Raw genomic sequence first — 25255 nt, 5'->3', positions numbered from 1 at the left:
CAAAGTGTTTCTTGATAGAAAACAATGCATGTAACAGGCAGAACTTGACACGGTGTCCCAGAACCTCAACAACCAACGCACCCAGGGTACCTTGCATGTCATAGCTGGTCAAGGAAAGTCCATGACCAAACGTCAATATGTTAAGAGGTCGAAGTGAGAATGCATTGGCCCTACAAATGATGTTAAACTTATGTAATTAACGTAAAGTTACAGAGGTTAGGTTTAGCAAAAGAAACATGGTGAGGACGCAGTTTAAAATGATTTAAAGTTCACGCAGCTCCAAACACTTCCTCCTTTTCTCCTATCAGCACATTGGTCACATGATCCCAGCTTTTCAAAGCGCGTAGGTCATGCACAACTAACCGGTTCATCATTACACAGGATATGTATGGATTTTGGTGAATTATTTTCATAAGAATCGATGAGGGTTGCGTTGAACAGCCTGAGTTAAACAACATTTGAATCAGAATCTGATGACAGTCGGTGGGTTGTTTGGTCGCCATCAGTCACATTTGATCAAAGACAACCATGCTGCCCTTTTGAGTGTTAAACTCCTAATAAACAACACCTAAAATGTTTGTTTTTTTACTTGATGTTGGTTAATGGTCTAGAAACATATGTGAGGGGGTGTGAGGAGTAATTCTTAATGCAGTTTCTGGTTTGTAACATGCTGAGAGGCCATTTTAGGTCTTATTGCTTTTCTCACACCCAGACACAGAAGTAAGAAACTGGTGACTCTACTGTACATATCGACCACATTTCTGCGCTTTCAGCTCTTCCAGCTTAGTATGAATACACATATAACATTTTTCTTTGGCTCACTTCTTCCTGACTTACTGCTGCAGTCTTTTTTAACCAAACACTGTTCATTCAAACATTTCATGTGTTTAATGAGCAAAAATCCAGCGCTTTCATATGGCACTATATCCCAGCTCACCATGGGCTTAAATTAGGGAAATGACATTTTTCTGATATTGAATCTGCTTAAAAATATGCTCTTGCTTGCTAAATCAAGCGACTAATGGCCTCACCTCTGTACATTTGCGTTTAAAGAGGCCATTCAATGCACTTCACATCCATCAGTCACTCAGTGGGTTGGGGTAGGCGCTGGAGCTGTGAGGTTTATTCAAAGGTGGCGACGGACTGAATGGGATTTGATTGGATTGGATTGACTGGTGGGCTTTTTTAGTCCCCTGCTCTGTTGATAATTAAGTTAATCAACTCTAGAAAACTCAGTGACAGCATCACCACATTATGAGACTCACAGCAGTGTTAAATTATCCTCCATTCTGTGAGGTGCAAAAGGAGATTTTTTTGAGAACAGCAGAGAAGATTTAGGGTGGATTATGTGTGGGTTAGAAAAAGAAGTGAACAGGTAGGATGGGGAAAATTGTGACAGGACGTGTGCCCAACTGCAGCAAGTATTATGGTGTATATATGTCAGTGTATTTGTGTGTGAGGAAGTGTGAGATATATTTTCAGAAAATATCCGTATATATCATTATATCTTTCCATCTTTCCCCTATACTGTTACTCACTCATTTGTATTCAGGCCCCTGACAAGTTTGTTGCCGGAGCCATAAAACATTCACAGATTAAAATACATTCACAAGTAGAGTCTGCTTTTCCCCTGAGCTGCATGTCTTTGGGTTATAGGAGGAAACTAAAATAGACATGATATGATTCATCAATTAAACAAGCTGTCAGTAAACAGAAAATAAACCGGCAACTATTTTGATGAGTGATTGATCTTTCCAGTCATTTTTTTCCCATCAAACAAACTATAAACATTATCTGATTCCAGCTTTTCAAATGTAATGATTTGCTGCTGAATAGTTTTTGGGTGTCGAACTGTTGGTCAGACAAAACTTTATCCGATTCTCTGAGTAACATTTGTAAGACACTGAAATGAGTGCTATGACATTTTAGGATATTACTTTGGGCTCTGAGGGAATGATAATCAGCATTTTTCTGACATTTCATAGACAAAACAATTAATTGAGGAAGAAAAAACAGCAGGTTACCTGATAATGATGATAATTGTTAGCTGCAGCTGTGATCTAGAGGCTAATGATTCTAAAGGCCCAGACACACCAAACCAACGTCAGAGAACTAGCAGCAATGAGAGCCCCCTGCTGTGTTGCCCCAAGTTGCCACATCTTGGCCAAAAGGTTGCACATGAAAATGAACACTAACGGTCATTACCAAGTATGTTCTGCACCTGTGTGAGAAGACATACCTCTCCATACCAGTAGACAACAGTAGTCTGTGATATCATTCAAAAAGGAAAACTGGAGGAATGTCTTGATGCTAGTTAGCCAGTTAGCAGTTAACAGCACAATCCAATGCTGAAAGAACAGAGCATATTTACAGTGTGCCAGTGAACAATTTCCTGAACCATCAGGAAAGTTCTTACCTCATATAACAGGTTTGTGTTGACCTCGCTCCCTCTTGACTTTAGCTCTTTGTTTACATTCCTCACTTCTGTTTGTGCAGAGCTGAACTGCCAATCAGAGTAATTTTGTTTGCCAACGGGCTGTGCCAACACGACAATTCAACATACAGAATTGGCAGGAAAAAAGGCCAACAAGTGTCGACGAGGGCCAACGGTGCAGGACTCTCCGCACCAGTGAGGGCGGCAGATGCTCACCAATGACCCAAGTTTGACTGATGGCCGACTGTTGGCTTGGTGTGTCAAGGCCTTAAGGAAAAAACTTTGAGGGCATTGAAAGACAATGTCAACCATGAATAGAGTCAATAAAATGTCAAAAAATAAGTCCAAGTTGATGTTTGTTTTGTCTTGTAACCCCAAAATAAAACAAAAAAAGCAGGAAAAACTCATAATTTGAAACCTGAAACGAAAGAAAGAAGCTTTACAAAATTGCTCGATGGGTTCATCATCAGAATAGATGAACAACAAAAGCATATTAATTAAAGGGGATCTGTTATGTGTTTAATTATTTTCTGACATAAATACAGTATTATGTTACAATGTCAGATGTTCGTAACCACCTTGCTTTGCCTGATTAAAATCTAGTAACAGAAATGATGTGATAGATTCATTTCTTCTGCTAGTTAGTGTGCGCGAGTTTGTTTGCAAATCGTGTCCGACTCATCCCTCTCCTACACACCTGTTTTGAAATAGATGGTCAAAGTGTTCTTTTGTTCAGATGTTTTATATTAAACGTGGCCAAAGTTTCAAATAATGAAATGTAAAAGTAATACCTGAGCAAAAACTTCAGGTTTCAGGGTGTTCTGAACACTCTCAACAATACCTTCCAATAGTTTTTTAAAAATTATTTTCAAGGCAAGCTGATGCCAACTCGTGATGGTTTGCTGAAATGGTCATCTGCTCCAGGCAGACTACTGCAAGCGTAAGATCATATTCCTGTTGGAACATGTGTGGTTGTGTATAGACAAACCAGTCTCACTCCAAAGTCAGCTCTTGATCAGTGACTTCTGGCATCAGACACTGATGAAAAAAGCCCTCCTTTCATGTCGACATGATTCATGGCTGGTTGCCATTATAGTTGAGCAGTGCCCGGTAGCGTCAGGGGGGAATGTGGCGGGACAAGAACAAGAGTTAAGGTGACGAAAGTTCAAGTAAGGTGGCCAGGAGTGGTGATGGATGGGTCCAACAACCACTGACTTTCACCAGGGAGGCTGGTGCTTGATTCCCGTAAGACTGTAAAGCCAAACCCTGTTCTTTTTTCCTATACCCAACAATGTGGCAAAATGTAACCAAGTGCATTTGTTGCTGAAGGGGAAAAAAAATTGAAAGAGACTGTATGCAAACACACCATTTCCTGTGAAAACTGAAGTGTATTTTGAAAACAGACAATGCATGTAACAGGCAGAACTTGACACTTGACACTAAAACAGAGCATCTCAGACAGAGGGTGAATACAGGTGTTCCAGCACAGATAGTATGAGGAAAATAAAGTGTTTTTTGAACATTAAATCATTTAAACATGTTCTAGTAGAAACCCAAAATACAAGTATGACCCAGAAAATGAGCATAACATGTCCCCTTTAATGTGATTAACTTATTGATTATATCCTGCTCTACCAGTCTTTTCTCTGTGAGGTGACAAAACAAACCGCTGAAACATTTTCTGCTCTTCCAGCCTCGTAAGAGCTAGTGCTGTGAAAATAATGTGTGTACAGTCTGAGAAATCTGGGTCTAAAAGCCTCATTGTGAAAAGATACACACTCAAAAATCATCACCAACAGGGAACTCCAAGAAGCAACAACCTGAGAGGTACCTCCTTCGTCTCTGAGTGGATGTGCCAAATGTATTGCCATGGCGACACTTTCTGATCCCCCCCAGAGGACTGTAGCATTATGGGAACAAACAGTGCAGCCTGTGGGGAGATTGTTATTTATTTGTGTCCAGCTAAATTATATTTTTTTCTCCCTGTTGACCTGGTTTCTATTTGACAATAATGAAGCTGTCACTGACATGTGCACAATCCATGTTGTTTATACCAGTGGTGGTACTATTTGGATCATTTTAGTAAAAGTAACAATACAACAACATAATGGTACTCCTTTATAAGAAAAAGGCATGGATTCAAAACTCTTAACTATTAGCAGCAAAATGTGCTTAAAGTATCAAAAGTAAAAGTACTGACTGATATTTTATTATATCAGACATTATTGAATTGTTAATAGTAATAAACAACATTTTACTATTGTAACTGGTTGAGATGGAGCTAGTTTTTTGTTTCTAATGGGGTCGTGAGATAATGAACTTTTCTCATATCTTTGCTTTTTTGGATAATTTTACCCCTTTGCACTTAAGAATTTCTTATACGTCATAAACATGACAGAGTACTGCAATAAAACATGGCTTTTTTGTATGGGGTCATGAAGCAAACAGGTTGGAAACCACTGGTTTAATCTTTAATATTGTGTTGTATCTTATAAGCCCACCATAGTTTTTGGATGTAAAATCTTAATCTGAGATGCAACCAGGAACTTCAGCTGTAAAATGTGTAGTATAGTGGAATAAAAAGTACAATATTTTCCTAAAATGTTGTATAAGTATAAAGCATAAGATGGAAATTCTCACGTAAAGTACCTCAAAATTGAACTAGTTAGTTGCTGTCCACCACTGGTTAATACTTGGAGTACCTGGAAGATGACTGACCAATATGTTGAAGTATGGCACTTGAAGGAAACTCAAAAAGAAAGAAGAAAAAAAGAGGTGAAACAGTGAGTGAAGACTCTTGTGACTTCTTATGCTATTTTCAAACGTGGGAACACAGTTCTCAAATATAGTGAGATTTTTCAAATTCACAGGTCTGATTCACAGCTGCAGTGTCAGAGTTCTCTTTCATCTCCTGCATAAGGCTTCCTGTCACAGTCTCCATGTTAAAGTAGACATGAGAAGATGTGGAGAAAAGTTAAGATAAGTGGGTAGCCACTTCTAGAACTGAAACCACTTGTCCAGTAATCACTTAGTGGAGAAAAAAGGTACAAATACAATTCAAATAATAATAAACAATAATTAATAATAATCTACCCTACAGTGGTTTGCCTCCTACCTCCAAAACCAGTCTGCCTCTGTTTCAATCAGTAATGTGTTCTCTTCCTTTGCACGCATCTCCTGTGGAGTACCACAAGGCTCCATATTAGGCCCTGTCTTATTTTCCTCTATATGCTTCCCTTGGGGACTGTTTTCAGAAAATATATTATCTCTTACCATTTTTATGCTCACAACACCCAGCTGTACCTCCTGCTGAAACCTTGTGATTCATGTAGTGTTGCAGTTGCAGTTTTAGGTTGCATTAAACTGCATTACAAAAAAACAGATTTTAATCTTCGGCCCAGCAGTCAAATCATAAACCCGTCTGAAGACCTGTCTCTTTTCTTTAGCCTTTTAATTACCATTTTGACTACATGCTTGCCCACATTGTGTTTTTTATTTGTTATTTTTAGTTGTTTGTTGAATGCTATTTTTGTGCTATGATTGTATGAAGGTATTTTATGCTTTTATTAATTTACCTATATTCTCTTATGTATTTATATTATGTTTTTATTTAATTGTTCCTCTGTTTTGATTAACTTCTTTGTAAAGCACTTTGGTCAGCATTTGTTGTTTTTAAGTTTTTAAATGAGCGCTTTAAATAAATCTGACTTGATGTGACAAAATTGACTGGTTCTTTCATCCCAGATATAAATATTATCTGTTTTTCTTGGTCCTCTACATTAGTAAATTGAATTTGTTTTGGTTTTAGCTTATTATTTGGACAAATCCAGTCATTTGAAGAAGAGCTGCTATATTTTTTCAGTCAAAGCTACAGTTGGTAACTTTTATGAAAAACTTTGGTTATATTTGCTGAAGCTGTTACTATATCCACACAGCACTAATCACATTCCTCTGCCTACACTATTGACTTGTTACGCTGCCAACGGCCTTACTGCACATGAATGAAAACAATTTATTACTGATTTATTATTTTGAGTCCTCTAAAGAAAAAAGGCAGGGTTTCCAATGCTGCTGCATGTTTTATAATATTGTTAACTGAAGGTCTTTAGGTTTTGTACTTTTGATCAGACAAAACAAGACATTTAAAGATGTCACCTTTGAATATTTCATAGACTGAATGATTAATCAAGAGAAGAATCAACAGATTCAGTAATAAAGAAAATAATCATCAGCTGTAGCTCTAATTAGAAGACATTGGATTGGACCATGGGAAACTGTGATGGACACTTTTCGCTATTTTCTGACTTTTTATTGACTGAATGATTAAAAGAAGGAAAAAAAAGCTGTGACAGATTAATTCAAAATTTAAAACATGTCAGTTGCAGACCCTAAATGATTCACTGAAATTGTAGCTTTCTGGCTTTTAGTTTTCACTGACAAACAAAAAACAAAATATGATCCCATGAATCAAGACTTTGCTGATTGAAGCTGTAGGGTAAAAAATAATCCCAAAATGTTTTTAGAGCATATTTTAACTATCCAGTTTGGTGTAAATGGATTCATAAAAACAAAGATGGAGTTGTCTCAACCAATACAAAACCCTGCAATTATCTACAACACATGCTTTCAGCTCTGACCGGTGTTTACATCCCACTGGTGCTCACTGTTTGGCTTTCTGTGTGTAACCTCCACAGTCTAACCTTCCTGGCTTTCTGAGCAGTGTGCAACTGTGTCTCCCAGCAGGCAGTGCTGCAGGACTAGGATGACTGGGAAGACCCAGACCAGCAACGTGACCAACAAGAATGACCCGCGCTCCCTCAACTCCCGCGTCTTCATTGGCAACCTAAACACGGCCGTGGTAACCAAGGCCGACATCGAGGCCATCTTTGCCAAGTACGGCAAGATTGTGGGCTGCTCGGTGCACAAGGGCTACGCCTTCGTTCAGTATGCCAGTGAGAGGAATGCCAGGGCAGCAGTGGCTGGGGAGAATGCCAGGGTCATCGCTGGACAATCACTAGGTAATGTTGTTCAAATGTGCACCATTGAATTCTGATAACAGTGTTCAGACTTTATATGTAAGAGGTACCAACCTGGAAACTGCACCATACTCACTGTGTTACAGGGTGCCTCATTTCACACCCTGGACTTTGACTGTAATAAGAGACCTCTCTGCCACACTTTTAGTGCTTTATCCTGGTGGTAGTGTACTATCACTTAAAAGTAATAATATGACAGGACAGGCTGTTCTTCAGTATCAGTTCTGAATGTCAGATGGATCCCAAAAGTACATTACTGATCCCCAGCATCATTTTTAAAACATGCACATTACTAAACTGCTGGCTGATATGACACTGCCATTGCTGCAGAGACACGGTTAAACTGAACACATTTATTGATAATGATATAAAAGAGTAAGATGCTAGCAAGAGATCTGCAGGGTGACACCACACTCCCCTGTGTAGGTAAATGCCACTTGGGCGTTTGCAGCCCATGGTTGGTCCTTCAGCATGCCGTTCAGCCGGCGAGCAGAACATGAGGATTAAGTTAAGATGAATAAGAGTCATATCTATTTAATGTAGCAGTGGCCTGTGGATTCTGCTTTCCATTTTCCTTTACTCCAAAGTTCAAGTTTATCGTTTGAGCAGCTGATAACAGCTCCGAGCAGAGACGTCCAGCTGTCTGTTAAAAGTTTTGTTGAAAAGTTGAAAAGTAAAGAAAACCTTTATTTCAATGGAATTTAATGACTATATTTTCAACATGTAACATTAACATGAAACATTTTATGGCAAAAGCATTAAAACAGCTAAATTCTTCCTTTACTTACATGACAGTGCTGTGTGCAGCTATGTGCTAGGTGTACTACATTACTATTAAAAAGTACTTTAATTTAAAGATATGCTACACAGGATTTATGGCAGCATGGTGTTGCAGTGGTTAGCATTGTCGCCTCACAGCAAGAGGGTTCCTGGTTCAAACCCTGGGTGGAGGGTTTGAGGGTGGAGCCCTTTTGTGCGGGGTTTGCATGTTCTCCCCTGTGTCAAGCGGGGGTTTTCTGCGGGTACTCCACCTTCCTCCCACGGTCCAAAGACATGCAGGTTAGGTAAATTGGTGACTCTAAATTGGCCATAGGTGTGAATGTGAGCGTTACCGGTTGGTAACAGCTGTCTCTGTGTGTCAGCTCCGTGATAGTCTGGCGACCTGTCCAGGGTGTACCCCACTTCTCGCCCAGTGTCAGCTGGGATAGGCTCCAGCCCCCCGCGACCCCAAAAAGGATAAGCAGCTGCAGAAAATGAATGAAGGAATGAATATGCAGGACTCATACAGAGAGACCTAAAAACCTTTTTACAAAAGCATTCTGCTAAACGTCTTTTATAGGTTCTCCTTTTAACTATTTATTGTCTCTAATCATTTTTAATAATTCTTAAATTGTATTAATTCTAACTGTTTTATTTTTTTCTGCTCTGTAAAAATGTAAAGTGCAATACAAATAAAATTTATTCTTCGTCTTATTATTATTATTAATCCCTCTCCATCATTACTTATGACCCAGTTGAAATATGTGCAATATATTAGAGACTCTGCCTTACACTATAATTTCTTTATGTCTAATCAGGTGAGATCAGGACTTCATAAAAAAGTAGTGTACAGGTGCCAGACCGTAAGCAGCAGGCATCCAAGAGACACCATGCCAAAAAAACCAGTGTACCTTCATTCTTAAATAGGTATTCAGTGAGTTTCTTACAGTGTCATTTATTTATAAATGCCCCATAAAGGAACATTTTATTTCAACCTGGATGCTATTTTCTCATGTTTTTGTGTCTAAGTGACTAATGGAGGCAACAATTTTTGAAACTGGTCCAGTACTGAGAGAGACCACTGCAGACAGCAGCCATAAAACAAGCTGCAATTCAACCACTTGGGGCAACAGCACACTGTCCTGTACGTCTACTTGGACTGCTTGCTTTGCCACTGACAGGCTCAAATGGTTTTTACAAGTGTGTGACAAATAAATAAAACATGTTTTTCTTCCCTTCTGCTTGATTATTTGGTAATTGATTGATTATTTCTTGATTGATTTTATCCGTTGATTATTGTGTTCCTGCAACAACTAAATCCGCAAGATTTCAGAATGAGACCTCTCTTTAAGGGTAACTTGCTAACACACAATAGCAAACACACTGGATCAAGTTAAGGTAAAGAAACTTGTCTTATTTCTTTGTCAGACCCTGTCAGTGTCAAAAAAAATCAAGCACTTAAATGGACTAACATGACCCTTGCAGTATTGCCCTAAGTCAGTGGTGTATGGTAGTTAGGATGGGCCGCAGTGCACATTATTATGATGAGCCCTTGTGCAAGATTTTGCATCTAAACTAGCTACAACTTTGCGTTGGACTACATCAACATACATATTACTCAGCAATCATCAGTGCAAATCTGTATATGACAAAAATATCAAATAAGATAAGAAAGTACTAATTCAATTAAATATTTATTTTATAGTTTATTTGTGGTTTTATAGTTTATGTCAAGTAAACTTGTCGGTGAAGATTCTCAGTCATCCAGGTCATGGTAATCGTAAGTACTATATCGTAGGCAACTGGACTTGCTTGTGTTTCTTGAAGACGCTTTGCCTCTCATCCAAGAAGCTTCTTCAGTTCTAAATGAAAAGTAAACATATGATTTTATTGTAGAATAGATTACTTCTGACTCTTTCACAAAAAAAAGCACACTCTGTTGGAGGGGCTGCTCTCTCTACGACCCCCCCCCCCCCCTCCCCTCGTCCCATGGGCTCCAATGCCACCGCACCGCCTGCACTGTCTATATTTACACCGCTGCCCCAAGTGGTTCCATCACAGCATGTATTGCAGCTGCTGGCTGCAGTGCTCTTTCTCTTTCTCTTTCTCTCTGGACCAATTTCAAAAATAGGTGAAAATAAGTGAAAATGGGGTCCAGGTTGAAAAATACTTCTCTTCAAATACAAAGTTGTTACCCCTTCACTCCCAAAGTCCATGTGTTAGTATGTTTAATGCATTTTTATGAGCGAGAGACACAGGTAGGAAAATAAAACATAGGCTACATGTTTCGTTTAAACCAAAAGCTGCAAAAGCAATAAAAACTATAAAAAAGTAGACATAAAAACAAGGTAAGAGTCATTAAAGACAGGGTCAATAACAAAAGGTAATTTCATAAAAGCAAGTCCTTATAAAACCAGGTTTAAAATTGGAAATATGATTCAGATTAAGTCATTTTGAAACCTCTTATTTTTTAATCAATAACGCCTGAGGACCTCGAACTGCCATCTGGTTTGTTTATGGACAAAAGCTGTGTGATATATTTTGACATAAGCTTAAATTTGATCAGTAAAACCATAATAATAATCCTGAAATGGAGAAATACAGCCGGTGTGAAGATACTAAGATACAGAATCCATTTTTAGGAGCTGCAGCAAGGCGAGCTCGAACATAAAGATAAGACAGATAGACAGTCAGTCAGACAGTCAGACAGACAGCAACAAGGAGGAAACATTCAGAACCTGGTCCTCGTGGGCATTAAGTGAATCCCTGTAAATCTTCCTTATATTACTTATTGATTGGTTCACAGCCTCCTCCACGGAAAATAAAAGTCCTCCCTGAGCTCTGCTCTCTTATTAAATATGAATAAGAGCGCTGTGGGGTCACATCTGTAATTCCACCCTATGTTTGCACAGTTTCATGCATTTTTGAGCTGTAAAATCACACATAGCACTGGTAAAAAAAAAGTTTTGTTTACAGCGATTTGCTGTAGCTCATAATTGTGTAACTCGAGAACTATTATTGTATCATTGTTGAACTTTATGACTCATACTAAACTGAGCTAACTCAGCTGACTGGCCTGAGCCAGCTCCAGTGTTATTTTAGTAGTTTTGGCAATGTACCCGTTAACCTGGCAACATTTGGGCCTGGAAGAACAAGCAGCCAGAAAATCTGACAGATTTCAAACAAGCTGCAGTACAATCCAAATTTATTTGGAAGAGAAATGAAGGCCAGTGGTAAAATTATGACCCAGATGGGCCCTCATAAACATCCATCACGTTTTATCAGCTGAGCTCCTGGTTCAACTTTGACCTTGAGTTCTTACTGTAGTTTTGCTCACACAATTTTCCTGTTCATTGAGGCATTATTACTCACATTTCTGAGATGCTTCCTTCTTGAAATAAAGTGCTTTCGAGAATCTGAGCTCTTGGCTTGTTTAAAATCTCATGAGAAGGCAGCAGAGCCATCGTTAGAGTGGGATAACCTCCTGAATAAAACTCAGTAACACATAGAAAATGTTTTAGTTCTTTAGTTGTAACATTTTTTTCACTTCTCATAGCCAAAACTCATCTTAATTATTTCTCCAAAGATGTCCAATTGAGACAATAGTTGAGGACCTTTGTTTACCCTGTCAGCAGGGGCACCAAATTCTTGGTCCCGTGCATAAGCAGTCTCAGTGGAACCCCCGCCCTTCCTCTCCTTGGACCTTTTGAATTTGTATTTCGAAGTCAGTTTGCTTTCCTTCCCTTTACTTTCTTTCTTTTCTTTTTTGGAACCCTGATTTCCTGTATGTAAGTGCTCCAGCAGCATAAGCAGTACTCACTCGGCTCTTGCTGCATTTAGGGACGAATCCTAGCACAGGGGCGGACTAAACCAATTTGCGTCTTTAAGAGGTGAGAGGGGCCTCAGAGAGCTTCCATTATTTTTTAATGAAAAGTTTAATCTATAGACCAGTTTATTTAGCCAATTTTAATGTAGTTATGGCACTATTACTTAGAAAAAATTCAAACAAAACCAAACTTTTCTTGCCAGACTTTTAGAGGCTCCCTCCCTCCTTCACTCCCTCCCTGTGTAATCAGTCCCAATTCACCCCCCACTATGGTACCCCTGCCTGTTGAATTTCGTTATAGTTCTGTGACGCCCCCCTCACTGTCTTGGAGGATGTTTCAGCCAACCTCATCAGGCAGTTGGCTGACATGGGAGGGTCGCTGGCTTGTTTAATTTCGCCTGGGCTGGGCCTTCCAGGCTATAAAAGCTGTCTCATGTTATCACTCGCTCTTTCCCTTCCTGCGACATACATTCCACCCAGCATCATTGCTTTTGGTTTGCACCTTAAACACCACGACAACACACCTGACACACATCCATGCATGGCTTTTATTACTGACTTTGCTGACCTACACAATCCATTAATTATTTAAGTTAATCTTAGTTTCATAGATTCTTGTCACGTTCATTGAGCCAGTTTGTGACAGTTCCTAGATATCATTATTTACTTTCCTGAATACAGTAATATCACAGCTGAAAAATGGCTAAAGCTAGCTAAAAATAAGACCCAAGTTGTAATAAAGTGGAATTATTCTTTAAAGAATACAGTCAACATTTTGGGGTTATACTCTTGGGCTATTTCCTTTCTTGCCAAGAGTTCACATCTGTATGCCAAGCATGGAGCTAGAGCCAGGAGGAGATTATCTTAGCTTAGCTTAGCATACAGTAAAGACTGGAAACAGGGGGAAGCAGCATTTTCAAAAAATGTAGGTAAAAAGCACCTCTGAAGCCTAATTAAAATGTCTCTGGCTGTGTGCCATAACTTCTTGACAAACAGCGTCTGAGAGGTTGACAGGCAGACAGTAAAGACTGCAGGAAGGTCATTCGTCTTGCTGCCATGTGCCAAGAAATAACAATAGTGTGCAACTTCCCCTTAAACCTCAACTTGTCATTTTTACATTTTTGTGTGTTTCAAGACAAACAAACAAGATACAACATGTCAGTTTGTGAATTTTAGAAGTGCTGGTAGTGTGTGTGGTTTTTTTTTTTTTTAAACTTTGGACAGAGCCAGGCTAATATTTCCCCTGTTTCCAGTCTTTATGCTAAGCTAAGCTAAGCTAACCACCTTCTGTTTTTAGATATGAGAGTAGCCTCTTACCTTTTTCTTTTAGGTGTCACAGGCTAGAGTTTGTATTCCCAGAAACTTTATTGGCTTCTTTATTTCATTTTACACAATTCACTTTTAAAGGAGGCATTTTAAGGTCTTTACATTTGTATCATTGAAGTACTGAGTTACAATGACGGCCAGAAATTTGTGTTATGATAGGACCATTGATAAAAACTGTATGCTCATTCATTGATGCCGATTACTGACAAGAAAATGTAAATACCTCAGTGCTTTATGTCGCCGCACTGCTGAAACACTCACCCTGCTGTCAACACAAATCCACATGTCCTGTCTATCTTGTCCTGTCTGCATCACTGCCTCCACTTAAAGAAACTCCTCTCATTGTTATGCACACTGACAAGCCACAACAGCGTTATATATTTCAACACAACCGCCGACAGGAACGAGTGTCAAGCTGAGAGCGTCTCAGGTGAACATGTGTCTCTTGAACAAAGGATTCACACAGCAATCAAAGTGAAGCATTCCTTTGCATAGTGTGACATATTGCAGCTCCACTGGCTGCACTTCATAATGCCCCTGTAAACATCGAGGACACACATGTGCACACACACACAATAAATTCAGTATATTTGCAATGCACCATGAGTGTCAGAGGCATACTAAAGGTGCCCACAATAACGTCTCCTTCTGCTTTGGAAATCATCTTTTCTGTCTTTATTCTTCTGCCTCTGTGAAATTTAACCCTTGCAGTCGTCATCTTTTAAACATGAATGCTATATTTGATTGGTCTCTCTAACTATATTGCCCAGAGGTGGACGCAGCCTGCATGAGATATGAATCCTTGATATTTTCTTGAGCACATTGCTCTTTTATTAAATCACACACACACACACACATACACACAGGGAGGGGACTGCAGTGTGAACGTATGACATGACAGGAAAGGTCAGAGGGGTCAGATTCAAACCTGTAAGTCTTGAGTACATAGCATGCTGCTTGAGTTACCAGAGCGTCCCACGCTTGAGTAAATTTAATAGCCACGAGATACTGAAGCTCCAGCGATTGCTTTACTCAATTTAATTCCTTCGGACATGACTGGATTGCCGCCACAATGACTTTAAGTAGCTCATGAAAATAAAAGTGACATTCAATCACACCGCTGGTTGGCCTCAGACAGCAGCTACTTAGATCCTGATGAAGATGTCAGCTGGTGATGAAGAGCACAGGGGAGGGTTTCATTCTGGTTTCACCAAGTCAGCATTTCTACCATCTGCTTTGTGCTTTTGTGGATAAAATCTGGACATAGATGTATCGATACTTTGAGGTTCATTCTTTATAATCAGAGCATATCTGCTTTCACATCATCTCTGGTTCAGTGTGGGAGAGCTTTCATGTGTGACTGCTGTCGGTAGTCTTTGAGCGCCACTCTGTGGTTGAAAAGCTTACTGCAGAACACCATGATAAAACCAAGGCATTATATGGTCTCTAGTCATGATGTTCAGTGACTATAGGTTACATATAGCTCTGTGATCAAGTATTGGAAATGAGGTGGTTGAGCTCGAAAAGGGAAAAAATAGACAGTTGTTTGGAAAGGTGTCTTGATTTTATGTAATAGTGAACCATGTTGTTGTAGGTCTGAAAATCTGAAATTGAGGGGGCAGCTTACTGACTTTTTTTCAGAGATAGCTTTGATTATTTTTGTAGAAAATCACATAAGGGGGTACAGGAAAAAAAACAATAAGAAGCTACAAAATACTTAACAATGATAACATAAAATCAATATATAAATTAAAGGTTCACCCCAAAATCAAAAATACATACTTTCCTCTTCCCAGTAGTGCCATTTATCACTCTAGATAGTTTGGATGTGAGTTTCTGAGTCTTGGAGATATCAGCTGTAGAGATGTCTGCCTTCTCTTCAATATGATGGAACTAGATGGCACTCAGTTTGTGGTGCTCAAAGCACCAAAAAAATACATCTGAAAACCTCAACAGCAATGTCTCTGAAATCATGACCTTATCAGGAGAGATCATGATCATGTTGTGAGCACGTTCATTTAGGAAGTGTTTTCTGTCTGCAGAGCTGCACCTGCAAGCCATATCACCACGCAGAAGGAGGAGTGCATCTACTGCTAGCTAATGTTACAGCTCAGTCATGGAGGACACCATTAATGTTTACATCTCACATTACATCTAGATGCACGCTTCCTTCTGCACGGTGATGCGGTTGGCAGGTGTAGTTCAGTTGAAAGAAAATAGTTCCTACAGGAAACTGCTCACAAGACCTGTGGATTATTGTGGGTAACCAGGTCATGATTTATTGTTATTTGATTTGATTTGATTTTTTATTCATGCTTTATTTATTTTTATTTTATTCAATTATTCTTTTATTTTATTTATTTTTTATTCATGCTTTATTCATTTATTTTTTTCATGTTTTATTCATGCTTTATTACTTTATTTTTATTTTATTATTATTTTATTTTATTTCTATATTTTTAGCACCACAAACAGAGTTCCATCTAATTCCACTTTACTGGAGAGAAGGCAGACACCTCTACAGCTGTTATCTCCAGCACTCACACCAAAACAAGCCAGATTGATAAATAGCACTACAGGTCAGAGGAAAAATCTATATTTTTGATTTCTGGGTAAACTGTCCCTTTAAGTATGATTAAAAGATGGAATCTGTTGAATACTTAATGTCAAATTGATTTTTTTATGTATTAAACATTAAATTTTAATCAAAAAGTTTCTCTGTTTACTCTAAAATATGGATTTGTGCTTCTGTCTCCCAGACAGTTTTTTTTTCTGGCTTCAGTATTCATGCATTTATGACTTTTCCATCTGCATGAACACTAGATGGTGCTGAGAGAATATCATTGAAGGCGACGCCACCAAAACTGGGACATCTCATTCTGTCCCTCAGCATGTATGATTCATTGGTATCCTCAGTCGTCACACTCATGTAGGGATCGCCTGCATCTTGTGCAAAAATATTCTACCACATCTTTGCATCTTTGAGTCATTTTATGGTGTGAGAAGCAGCATCTTTGGTGGTTGCACTGGTTTCCACAGTGGTGTGAAACAGCTTGGAAACATGGACTGTTTTATTTTAACATATGACAATGATTATGCAGATGCTGCTGCCACTCATGGCGGTCAAATGTGTTTCAAAATTATCCTAGAATAACCTCCCTCAACAAACCCAAAAAGGCCAAGAAGATAGAGAATGTTTTAGCACCCACAAAAAGTAATTACAGAGGTATTTTTAATATTTCTCCAAAGATGTCAAAGGGAGACAATGGTCGAGGATGTCAGTCATTTGACTCCAGCGACTGTCCTTGCAGCCACCAACCCGGCCTCCATCTTTCATGAGCTTTTAGTTTCTTGTCCTTTTTCTAGCGAGAACAAAGAAGCCGGGGCACCATTAAGACGTCAGGCTGTGTGCGAGACAGCTGCAGACCGCATTTCGGTGTAATTTAGATATTACAATTACAAGGCTTCATCTACAGCAGAGCCAAAATGCTGCAACAGCTGGGGAATCACTCACTCACTTGCTCACCCACCCTCCCACCCAGGGTGTTCTGCTTTTTCAGTCTGCCTCTGAAGTCCACAGTCCAGCCACTTCATATTAAATTTGAAAACAGAGAGATGGGAGACGTAGCAAGCTGATTTGCCATTCGAATGGATGAAAGCAAGCTGTTTTACTAGTGAGGTCAAACTGTACTTTTATGCATGTTGAAAGGGAGAAAAAGAAAGAAGTACTTTCTAAGACGAACCTTGAATATCAAACAGGATTTATTCACCTGTAACTCTCTTGACTGGGTTTGTTAATTTGCTGGAACTGTGTGTTGAATTGTGCGAGTCTGTGAATCATAAAGCACGACATGCTTTGGACATTTTCTCCTGCATGATTTTCTATTTATTTCATACACAGATTTTCCCCTCTTTCGTCTTGCTTTTGCTTCAAGCATTTCTCATTTGTGTGTTATCAGCAAGTGCTTATTTTACACCATGCACCATAAATTCCTTAATTTTTTAAAAGTGTTTATTCATTCCCTTTAATATGCAGAGGAAGATTTCTCTGCTCGCAACAGTCTTTTCTTTGTCTCATCAGAGATAAATCAGCTTCTTATTTGGAGATTATGAAGATGAAGGCTTTTTCTCAGGAGCTGAATTTGAGAAGTACAAGGGAACTAGTCAAAATCTAATATTAATGTCAGAAAGAGCTCAGCCGGAGAATTAGGCTGGACAAAGATAATATCTTATTTTGAATTTTCCTTTTACTCTGGGTGTTTATGTATTTTTTATGATCAAATCATCATGCCAATAAAACTTTGTCAAACTGAGAAAGGCAACTTTTCAAGTAAAGAAATGATTGAAATAGTTTAACAAGACAAATTAACATTGTGTGTAGGAACAATAATAACTGCAAAAGATGTCATGTATCCACTCATTTGTGGCCCTCGTTGTTTTACTGGATAAACAGATGGATTAAACAGACTCAGAATAAAATCAATATGTGAATATGCATTTATTATACATGACTAGGTATGCATTGACATCGACATAGTTTCCAAAATATATGAAGGTGTAAACATGTATCTGACCAGTGAATCTATTAAAGTTCATTCAGTGTTATTAATGTTGCTGTTGCACATGTTAACAATGGGTCAAATGACCTGTTATTATCACTTGGCTCTGCAGTTCCCTTTGGATCTGCTGAGCTTTTTTGTATCTTTCAGCTCATTGTTTTGGTTTTCTGACTCACAATTTTATGTTTTGGTTCACCCTCACTGTTCTCAATGCACCATTCCCCTGCCATGCACCAAGTTAGTAACTACCTGGTAAACATAGTCGAGAATTTAGCAGCTAAAGAGCCAACAGATTTTTCCCTCAGGAAATGTTGGAGCTACAAACGGAGTTGAAAGGAGAGAAAATATTGATACTGAATATTTGTGCTAACATGATTATGTTGGTCCATGTTTACTGTGTGTCTACTTTATAGACTGTAGCCTATATAAAGATGGACATTGTGTCAGCCCCCTAGTGGCTGGCAAAAGTATGTCTTAGTTTGCCAGATATCTTTACATGCTCATCTGCTCCAGGCACTCTGCTACATGTGTTTACATCGCCAAGCCTTCGCTGCCACATGGTAACATCATCATTTTGTCACACATAAAAAACATGATACAATGCGATATTGATTTTTTCCCCCCACCCCTGGTAAAAAAATGCCGCTATACTCTGTTACAGATGTGCTGACATATGGACGACCTAGAAATGCTGACCAATCAGAGCGGACTATGCTTTTCCGGAAGCGGGGCTTGAAAAGACAATTGGAAAAACGGAGCGTTTCAGACAGAGGGTGAACCCAAGTGTTCTAGCAAAGACAGTTTAGGGGAGGAAAACTGTTTTTTGACCAGTAAAGCATATAAACATGTTCTAGTGGGAGCCATAAATTAAAGTATGAACCTGAAAATAATAATTGTAGATCAGCTTTAAAACTAAAATACCCTATTTTTTGGTTTTCAGGTGGGGGTGCATGGGGGGGGGGGGTGACTTGTGGGCTAAAATCCTGGCTACGGCCCTGTTTACTACTGGTAAAGAAATGATTATATAAACACACTATTGCAGAGTAATGGATATAGTGATCCATTTTCATTCGTTTTTCGCCTGATTTTAAATGACTACTTTTAAAACCGCTTCTCTCTGGTAACACACATTTAAGGGGGAGAGAAAGCTTTTTGTGAGTAAAAGTCTGAAACTATCATTCACACAAGATCATAATTAAACCTCTTGTAATGTTCCCACCGCCTAATCTTCGCGACACAGAGACAAAACCGGGATTATGAGTTGAAGTGGTGAATCTGGAACAGAGACAAGTTTGTATCTGAGGCGAGAGCTCCCCCTGGGATAGTTTGACAAATGGTATGGTCTGAAGCGGCTCGGCTGTGAGGCTGGAGCTGGAGCTGGAGGAGCCTCACCGGCAGTCTGGCTGATTTTAGGCAGAGAAAAGGAAGCAAAAGTCGGCTCGACCACACCAGAGACATCACCCGTGTTTCCCCGCTTTGTCATGACCATGTACAAAGGCAGGCGTCGCAACCAGAGATGTGAGTAGGACGCGGACATCGCCGAGTTTATGTCGCAAGTTGATGCTGCTAGTTTGGGTATAAATTCAGCCTGTGTGTGTCAGAGAGGTCTGCGGGGTGCTTTCATTTATACAGGTGTTTCTTGTTGTCGGTAATGTCTCCTTGTGATTGTAGTCATGAGCAGTGGTGAAATATTACCAAGTATATTTACTCAAGTAGTACAAATTTGAGTAACTTGCAGGCTATTTTACTTGAGTATTTCCATTTTAAGACACTTCTGCGTCACTACACTTACAATTTATTTCTCAGATTAAGATTTTACACATGAGAACATATCAATATGCATGCAATACAGTTGTTAAAATAAGCTGAGGACATTCAGATGCCAGTGAATCACGAATGATATTCAAATAATTAAAAAAAACAAAAAAAAAACACTTTGAATGGAACCATTTTGCATTATGTGTAATTTTACTTTTGATATTTTAGTGCAGTTTGCTGCTAATACTACAACAAGATTTTGAATGCAGAACTTTTACTTGTAAGAATATTTTTTGTATTGTGGTATTACTGCCTTTCTTCTTTCTTCTTCCACCACTGATTTTAAAAAAGTGTGATAATTTCTGAAGAAAATAGCTTCTTTAATATTTGTTAAAATACCTGTGATGTGTGCAGACTACGTTGCAGTGTTGGTGGTTTTCCTGTTTGAAATCTGTGCCCACTGCACTGTGCCTCCTCTCTTTCTGTTGCTCACTGTGTCAGCATCTGCATGTAAATTTGTAATTTCCAGGGAAGAAAGGTAACCCTTGTTTCATCTTTAAATCAATGTAAGATATTGTGTTTTAACTCTTACCATGAGTGTAAGTTAAAGCATAGGCACTGATGCAAATCATGCAGTAAATCATTTACAGACTAAGGTTAATATGCTAATCCTTCGCCAATTTAAACAACACAACACCCAGTTTTTGTTCACAGGAATTGCGTGAAAGCCGTATTTTTCTCAGTGACTTGATTACAGGCAGGAGATTGCTGCCTAAAGGGCATAACATTTATTTTAATCTATTTGGCGACTGCAGTCTAAAAAATCATAATGGGGGTCTTGTGATGTTCAGAGTGTGTGTTCAGCGAGAAGTGCCTCTGAGCACAAGTACTTCTCTCCTGATTGCTTGTGCCAGAGCTGTTCAGTGGTTGGTTGCACATGGCAGCTCCAGGTGTGGCGTGCACCTGTGTACATAAGAGGCTACGTGCTGATGGAGGTATCTTTGCATGGTTAGCAGATCTGTGGGCAAATGAATAATTTACAATATTAATGAGTCTCTTATATTAACATCTATATTTACTGATTCATAATCAGATTCAATTATTTATGCAGCCAGTGTGTTTTGCATTTCTAATCCTTTTATTAATAGTTAAATATAGAAAGTGAGGGCTGCATCTTACAATTATTTTCATTATCAACAGGCCTTTTTTCACAGCTGACACTAATAACTTTATTAGCGACTAATGATACATAGCTGATAAATGCACTGTTCTGTTCAAGTGGTCCAGTAAGCAGTGGCAGTGTGACAGTGAACCAGGACGCACTATACCAGGGGCCGGTTGCACAAAACACTTTAAGTTAAGATTTTCCTCTAAGTCCTTGTCAAGGTTTTCTCAAAGTAAAGTCTGTTGCAAAAAACACCCTTAAGTCTTCTCCTTAAGGTTTCCTTAAAATGTTCACTTAATCTCCTTGTCTTGGTCTTATACTTAAGGAATCCTGAGACCAATGCACAAAAGACCTTAGCAACCAAAGCAGGATAAAAAAAAAAAAAAACTTGAGGTACCTCTGACTCTATTTTAACTGCAACATGCAAATTAATGGTGATAAATGAAAAAACTAACAAACCCTGAGAGGAGTGTTCTGCGACCAGGAGAACCTAATGGATATGCTTTTGAATTTACACTTTAGATTTGACTGAATTAATTTTCATTGCAAGTTCTTCCTACAATCGTTTTCTGGTAATTGGGAATCAGATTTACTTTGTAGTTTGTGCTTTCTATGATTGTATTCCTCCGGAAGTATAATCTTTTCCTCCTTTGACCAATTTGTTGTTGTTTTTTTGTCTGCTTTTCTTCTGCCATTTTTTCATTACCTAATAAGCAAGCTTTGTGAGATGATAACAGGCATCACAAGTGTGAGTCAATGCACACAAACAATCTCCATGGAAACTTTCGCTGCTGTAAAATCTCTTTCAACACAGTAAATGAGTTGACATTTTACCTTAACTAAGGAAATCTTTAAAGGGATTCTGTGCAACTGTGTAAGTCCCTCAGCAAAGGAAAAAGTAAAGCTTTAAGTGTCATACTAAAGGAGAAAACTTAAGGTGTTTTGTGCAACCAGTCCCAGGACCTGTAACTGGAGCAGCTAAATGAAATTCGCCCTTCACTGATTTTAATATTTACACCTGTGCTACTGTACACCTGTTTCCTCCAAGTCTATCTAGATATGGATCCAGATAAAAATTAAAGTCATCCCCAGTCAAAATATGGCTTGACTTGGGATCAAGTCAAACACCTTACGATAAAAAGGCTGGGCTGTCCGTGTTTGGCCCAGAAATATTTACCAGTGTCACGGAAAATGAATTTATGTGCCTTTATAAACCTTTAATATGGGTCAACTGTGACTGAATTAAACTGGAAAGGCACAGTCTTACTGAAAAGAATGCTAAAATCTCTGGCCTTGGATGTAAAAAGTGAAATATGAAATCGAGTAGCCCTGAGTTTCCCATGCTGAGTGGCTATAACGTGCTGGATTTCAGTGACTTCAAATGTGACTTTACCTTGCCTTGACTGGGTGACCTAAACCGCTACAAGATGGGCGTTGAGTAACACAGGACAGTTGTATGATAAAAACACACAGACTTTCAAACTGGCAGCCATTAACAACCAACAAAAAAAAAATCACATAAAAAGTTAACAAATATGTCAATTTGTTATTTCCCATAGAAGAACATGGATCCTGTTCTTCAGCACCCTCCGGGAGGTTTCCTGCAGGCACCCAGGAAGTGTGCTGGACTTTGAAGCCATTTTAAATATATGTTTTTGGGCATTTTTGCCTTTAATGGACAGGACAGCCAAGTGTGAAAGGGGACAGAGAGAGAGAGGGGATGACATGCAGCAAAGGGCCACAGGCTGGACTCGAAACCGGGCCGCTGCGGCAACAGCCTTGTACATGGGGCGCCTGCTCTATCCACTAAGCCACCGACGCCCCTTTGAAGCCATTTTACGTAGCCAAACAGTAGCACTGCAAGTTGTGGGGTTCCTTCACCTTATGCTATTGGGCCCAAAAATACTTTATCCATAGACATAAATTGGGGAAGAGAGACATCTAAAAATCAGCAGATAATTTTTTTTTTGAAATTCACAACCCCTGCGAAATGGCGTTCCACTATCGAGATTTAATCCATTTGGTCTGATAACATTTGGAAAGTTTAAAAGAGCTGCAAGATTAGATTATTATACCCCCATTTAAGTTAGCAGAGTGCTAAACTAGAGGTCAGCCACTTGGGCATGCTTGGCTGTGGTTGGTGGTCGTAAGTCTCTAGTGCACCTGCTCTATCAGCCCAGTGAGGCGAAAGCAGCGCCAATCATCCAGGTAATTTGAATAAAGGCCTGCCGCCAGGGCTGTATCCAGGTCTCTTAATACATCAATGGTCAAGTTGTCCAATGGAGATGTGGTGTCCAAGTCCAGGAGCTTGTCCTCCATAGCTTTATTTCTTGACTCTAGTGTGTGAACTTTAGCTTTCAGGTTAGCTACATAATCTCCAGTACTTGATGAACTTCAGCTGCTTTGATGCTTTGCTCTTTTCTTTACTTAATTTGCCACCCTTTGGCATTACAATGTCCACAGTAACACTGACACTATGATATGAAGTTTGGTTGCCAATGAGAGTATCTTGAGTTGGAGTTGTAGTGGCAAAATGAGCAATGTACTGCTGTGGAGGGGTCAGCAACAAAGCATATTTCAGCCACCTAAAAAAAAGTCCTGCCAAAAAAAAAAAAAAAAAAAAAAAATCAACATCATTTTAAGTGTATGCCATATTTAGAATATTTTCACCTCTTTACCTTGCAGTCAGCTGCAGCTTACCTGCCTGGGAAATGAAGCTGTTATATCCCTCTCTTCAAAGCCAGACGCCATGGAGAAAAACAATGATGTAACATTGCCGTGCACAGGAGCTGCTTGTCTACTGCTGCCTCAATCAGTTGTTATGTTTGTGTTATTGTGTGACTTTGGCGGTTAGTTTCGATTCACCAAAGTCACAGAATAACACAGACTAACCAACTGATCAAGGCAGAAGTAGACCAGCCAAAGACTGTTTTTTTTTATTTTGCACTTGTTGGATATGAATAATCTTAAAAGGCCTCAGACATTTCTGGTAATGACTAGTAAAAACAGCCGGATTTGAAGAGCATGTGCAAAACATATTTTGTGCAGCAGGAACATGTTTTCTCTTTCTTTTTCTGTCCTGTTAAACCTTTTACCTCAGATTTAATTGTGTGGGGAGCATGACCCACAGGTGGGAAACAGCAGACTGCAATAATCAATAAAATGTCAGAATTTTGTGAATTAATTTTCTTTTGGCCAAGTAAATGATTAATTACCTTATCATTTCATTGTGCTGATGTCTAATCGTGTATGCTGCTCGGTGTTTCAGCAGTAAACTCCTGAATGAGGAGGCCGACCATCAGAGCAGATGTACAAGTAGTTTCAAGCAGGTGGCAGCTGCTGGTTTGTTTTCCAGCTGCTTGCACAGATTCACGAGCATGTGGTGAGGTGGAAGTGATGGACCAGCTCCAGGGGGTTAAAATGTTTCAAAGCGTTGCACTTAAGAGCCACATAGTTACATCATAACGAAAAAAATTTGCCAAAATGAAAAAAGAGGAAAAGTGCATTAACAGCTCAGGAGAGATGAAAGACTAAATTACCTTTACCTCAGGCAACGGCAATATGCTCATTATGATTTAATGCAAAAATCAACACACACCCATGTTGAGATGCACCAAGCTGCATCAAAGTCTTACTTTCTGTACTGCAGGTCTGTGTCTTTACACAAGAACATTCACCCACTAATGATTGTATTCCCAATGCGATACATTGAGCACAGTGAACCCAAAAATTTAGCAACCACACATCACGCTTTCTTTAATGGACTACAGCTCAGCAGGTCTAATGAAAATGATTTTTATTAGATCCTCAGGAGCTTGGGGACGGGCTGCCAAATTTATGTCCTGCCAAGTACCATTTTCCTTAAGAGGGCGAAAGAGCAAAGTACAAGGAATTCATTAATGAAGGACAGCAATTAATCCACGTGTCACCTTCCAACCATAACAAAAATTGTTAAAGCCTTGAGGTCCTCATCATGATTGGAATCAGACAGGACATAATATACTCTCGATCAGTGCAAGTAGCGCACAGAGAGTTGACAGAGTAATTTTAATGGATGTCTGAGAGCTCGCAGGGTGATTGTCTCAAACAACAGCCATCAAATGTTTGCCAGTTTTTCTGTCCAATGAGTAATCAACTTTTTTTAAGCTCTAACCTCTAATTGAATTATAACTAGTTAAAACTCACATTCAGTGTATCTTCAATGTTGTTCTGACTTGTCAAAATTAATTTTATAGGGAAACTTGTCAACCAGCTCTGTGTCATTGCAATGTGTGCAAATGAACAGTGTTAGGCTTCTCCCTGTATCTTGAGCGCCCACGGCTTCCTGCTTATCCTCCAGCAAGTGATGTGAAAAGTGTTATCGGAGTCCTTGCAACACGAGTGGAAGCCAAA

The 25255-nt window shown here is 39.2% G+C and overlaps 1 protein-coding gene across 5 annotated transcripts in view; it reads left to right on the top strand.

The window, feature by feature from the left end:
* Positions 1-25255, top strand: part of LOC125901681 (RNA-binding Raly-like protein) — a 67526-nt gene that overhangs the window by 17950 nt on the left and 24321 nt on the right. For 2 of the 5 annotated variants that reach the window (XM_049597499.1, XM_049597503.1), the window contains one exon: positions 7178-7452. In XM_049597499.1, coding sequence (XP_049453456.1) covers positions 7197-7452 — 256 coding nt within the window. In that variant the 5' untranslated portion in view covers positions 7178-7196. Of the gene's footprint in view, positions 1-7174; positions 7453-19266; positions 19459-25255 lie in introns of those variants that run through there. The other 3 variants (XM_049597501.1, XM_049597502.1, XM_049597504.1) reach the window with 2 other exon arrangements.

Source organism: Epinephelus fuscoguttatus, linkage group LG15 (assembly GCF_011397635.1).
Source record: "Epinephelus fuscoguttatus linkage group LG15, E.fuscoguttatus.final_Chr_v1".
In the NCBI taxonomy this organism is placed as follows: domain Eukaryota; kingdom Metazoa; phylum Chordata; class Actinopteri; order Perciformes; family Serranidae; genus Epinephelus; species Epinephelus fuscoguttatus.
The sequence above is the reverse complement of the archived record's forward strand: the minus strand, read 5'-3'. Positions and strand labels throughout refer to the sequence as shown.